Consider the following 2,960-nt stretch of genomic DNA (forward strand, 5'->3'; position numbering starts at 1 on the left):
ATAATTTTAACTTTTTTTTTTTTTTTTTGCTTAATTTGTTTATTGAACTTTTACAATAACTGGATAAAAATACAGGAGAATGAAAAAATAATGCAAGTAAAAAAAAAAATTAAGTAAAATGAAAACAGCATTCTTGCACTGGATGACCTGGTTTCAGCCTCATTACAGTTGCTAAAGAACTCACATTCACGTGAAGTAGATTTGTTGACAAGTTTGCCAGTACTTTCAGTGCCCTGTAGTTGGCGATATCACTTCTTCTGTAGCAGAAATAAACTACTGCAGAAAAATCTAGGTGCCATGCAAAATGGCTAGATGGCATACAGCAAAAACTACTGGGCATGCGCACATCAATACAGCGTAATTTTTCTCACACTGTACAACTGGTACAGTATTGTAAGGGGTAGGTTTAGGGTTGGGGTAGGTGTAGACTTTAATAAAACACAATCTAATAGGTAAAAAATTCAATTTATTGTTAGCTTTCGTTCTAGCCACAACCATGCAAAATGTAATGTGTAATTGCAAAACTCATTACAAACATAGTGGAGTAAAGAGTACAGATACTTATTCAAAAATGTAGTGAAGTTGCTAATATCTTTGATACTCAGTAAAACTACAGAGGATCCAAAAAGATACTCAAGTACAGTAATTAATTACAATTACTCAAATACTTTACACCTCTGATTAAAACAACCTTCTGGTCATTTGACCACTGAGGGGAAATGTTCTTATTTGAGAATAAAATGCCAATTCTAATTAGCCCTAAAATTACAATATCTATTTCTTTCTTTTGACTTTTCTATTTTATTTATAAAGTCAATTAAATATCTACTTTTGAATGATAATGAGCCAACTCTATAATGAAATTCTAAATTCTTCTCTTCATGTTCATGTTGAAAACACATTAATCAATATGTGAGTGAGACAGACAGTGAAGGATTTGGCCTCGGCATAATTTGCAGAACTAAAAGGACTTAATAGAGTCATAATCAACATAAAAAGGCAGGTCTGTAAAGACATTTAGATGTATTAATTTGGCAGACACCTTTACCTAAAGTGACTTAAAAATGAAGAGATAAAGATCAGTCAGACAAACTAAAAGGGACACATTCTTGAACGAGGAGTACATATAAAACACCTTTTATTCATAAAAAGATTCAAAACAGTCCAATACGACATATACACGTGTTTGTTCAAATGAAAATCAGTTGCAGGAAACTGATGTGTGCCAACGCAGTACCTGAACGGCATTCATATAAAATCCATGTTAAAGTGTTTGTTATTAAAGGCTGTCTATATGTAGCTCCCTGCACTCTCTTCCTAGAGCTCAGAAGCATTTCCCTGGATTGGGCCTTAGTTTATGTGACTCGTCCCTCTGGACACAAATGTAATGACAAAGAGTCTAAATATGCACTAAAAAGCTGGTCACAGAGAGCTGACCATGTAAAACCCATAAAATCTTCAGGATCCTCAAAATTATTAGTCATCTTCCCCCTCTGATTCAGACTCTGTGGGAGAGAGAATTAAGAAATAATGTTCTTGAGATTTACATTTTGTTTGGCAGAGGATACTTTTATCCGAAATAATTCCTCACCTTCCTCCGCATTGTGAAGCCACTCCACAAATTTCTTAATTTGCTCCAGAAATACACTTTTTCCTTTGGCAGCATGAGCATCTTTGTACCATTTCAAAATGGCCTCCTCACTAAGGACATCAGCTGTGGAGTGAGAAACACACACCATATCTTACCTTGCCTATAATATATCATTAAGACACTGATCAGGTGGGACAGGGGTACCTTTGTAGAAGAGCACCACTATTTTGGAGAAGGATTTCATGAAGTGGATGTTGTCGTAGCAGTACTCCTGAATCTTGAGCAGTAAGACCAGCTCTGATTGGCCCTGAGTACTGAACACAGCCAGGAGAGGTGCATAGTGCTACAGGAGAAACAATCATTATCATTCCAGCATCACTGTCTCGCTCTTACACAGATCTACACTGGAAGCACATGATATGTTGTGATGTGTTAAGCTGCAATGGCTTGAGGCTGCCTACATAATCATGGACCAATCAGCTGCAATTACACTTCAGCAGCAGAAACTTGAATATATAATCCTTTCAAAACAATTTTATTGTCAACAGAAATGCAGTAGTAGAAATACTTCTTTATATAACAAAAGAACCTCACAGGTTCTCAATATCACCATAACGAGTTAATAACTAAAATCTCAATTACTTATGTCATCCAAAAATGTAAAATTATATTATCGCACAGCTTTATATATACATCGCAAATCTTAACAGCTTGATTTTTTTCACCCAGCTCTAATCTGCTAAATACCACTATAAGGCATGAAGATATTATAAGATAATATAAATATTAACATAATTTGTTCATATATACAGGTGCATCTCAATAAATTAGAATGTCGTGGAAATGTTCATTTATTTCAGTAATTCAACTCAAATTGTGAAACTCGTGTATTAAATAAATTCAATACACACAGACTGAAGTAGTTTAAGTCTTTGGTTCTTTTAATTGTGATGATTTTGGCTCACATTTAACAAAAACCCACCAATTCACTATCTTAACAAATTAGAATATGGTGACATGCCAATCAGCTAATCAACTCAAAACACCTGCAAAGGTTTCCTGAGCCTTCAAACTGGTCTCTCAGTTTGGTTCACTAGGCTACACAATCATGGGGAAGACTGCTGATCTGTTTTATACAACAGTTCATAGACGTGAGGTATGGCTGTATATCGGCAAGCTGTGATTACAGTTCGCTCTGGTTTTCAAAATGTAATTGGTTCTCAAATCTGATTGGTTGAGAAGCGCGAGATATTGTGCTGGTATCGCTACAGGAACACACTTTCACAATTTGTATCACTCCTCTTGCCGTATTTCTCACATTATTGCTCAGCTGTTAAACTGTCAAACTGAGATTTGAATCCGTGGCGGA

At 35.4% G+C, this 2,960-nt stretch overlaps 1 protein-coding gene across 3 annotated transcripts in view; it reads right to left on the reverse strand.

Annotated features, from left to right (window-relative positions):
- Positions 1-1,136: 1,136 nt before the first annotated feature.
- The window catches only part of LOC107691535 (basic leucine zipper and W2 domain-containing protein 2-like), a 14,899-nt gene continuing 13,075 nt past the window's right edge, over positions 1,137-2,960 (reverse strand). For all 3 annotated transcript variants that reach the window (XM_016490175.1, XM_016490176.1, XM_016490177.1), the window contains exons 10-12: positions 1,796-1,934; positions 1,592-1,714; positions 1,137-1,505 (exon numbers count right to left, since the gene is read on the reverse strand). In XM_016490175.1, coding sequence (XP_016345661.1) covers positions 1,477-1,505; positions 1,592-1,714; positions 1,796-1,934 — 291 coding nt within the window. In that variant the 3' untranslated portion in view covers positions 1,137-1,476. The remainder of the gene's footprint in view (positions 1,506-1,591; positions 1,715-1,795; positions 1,935-2,960) is intronic.

This window comes from Sinocyclocheilus anshuiensis, unplaced genomic scaffold, assembly GCF_001515605.1.
Source record: "Sinocyclocheilus anshuiensis isolate Anshui unplaced genomic scaffold, SAMN03320099.WGS_v1.1 scaffold162, whole genome shotgun sequence".
Classification (NCBI taxonomy): Eukaryota; Metazoa; Chordata; class Actinopteri; order Cypriniformes; family Cyprinidae; genus Sinocyclocheilus; species Sinocyclocheilus anshuiensis.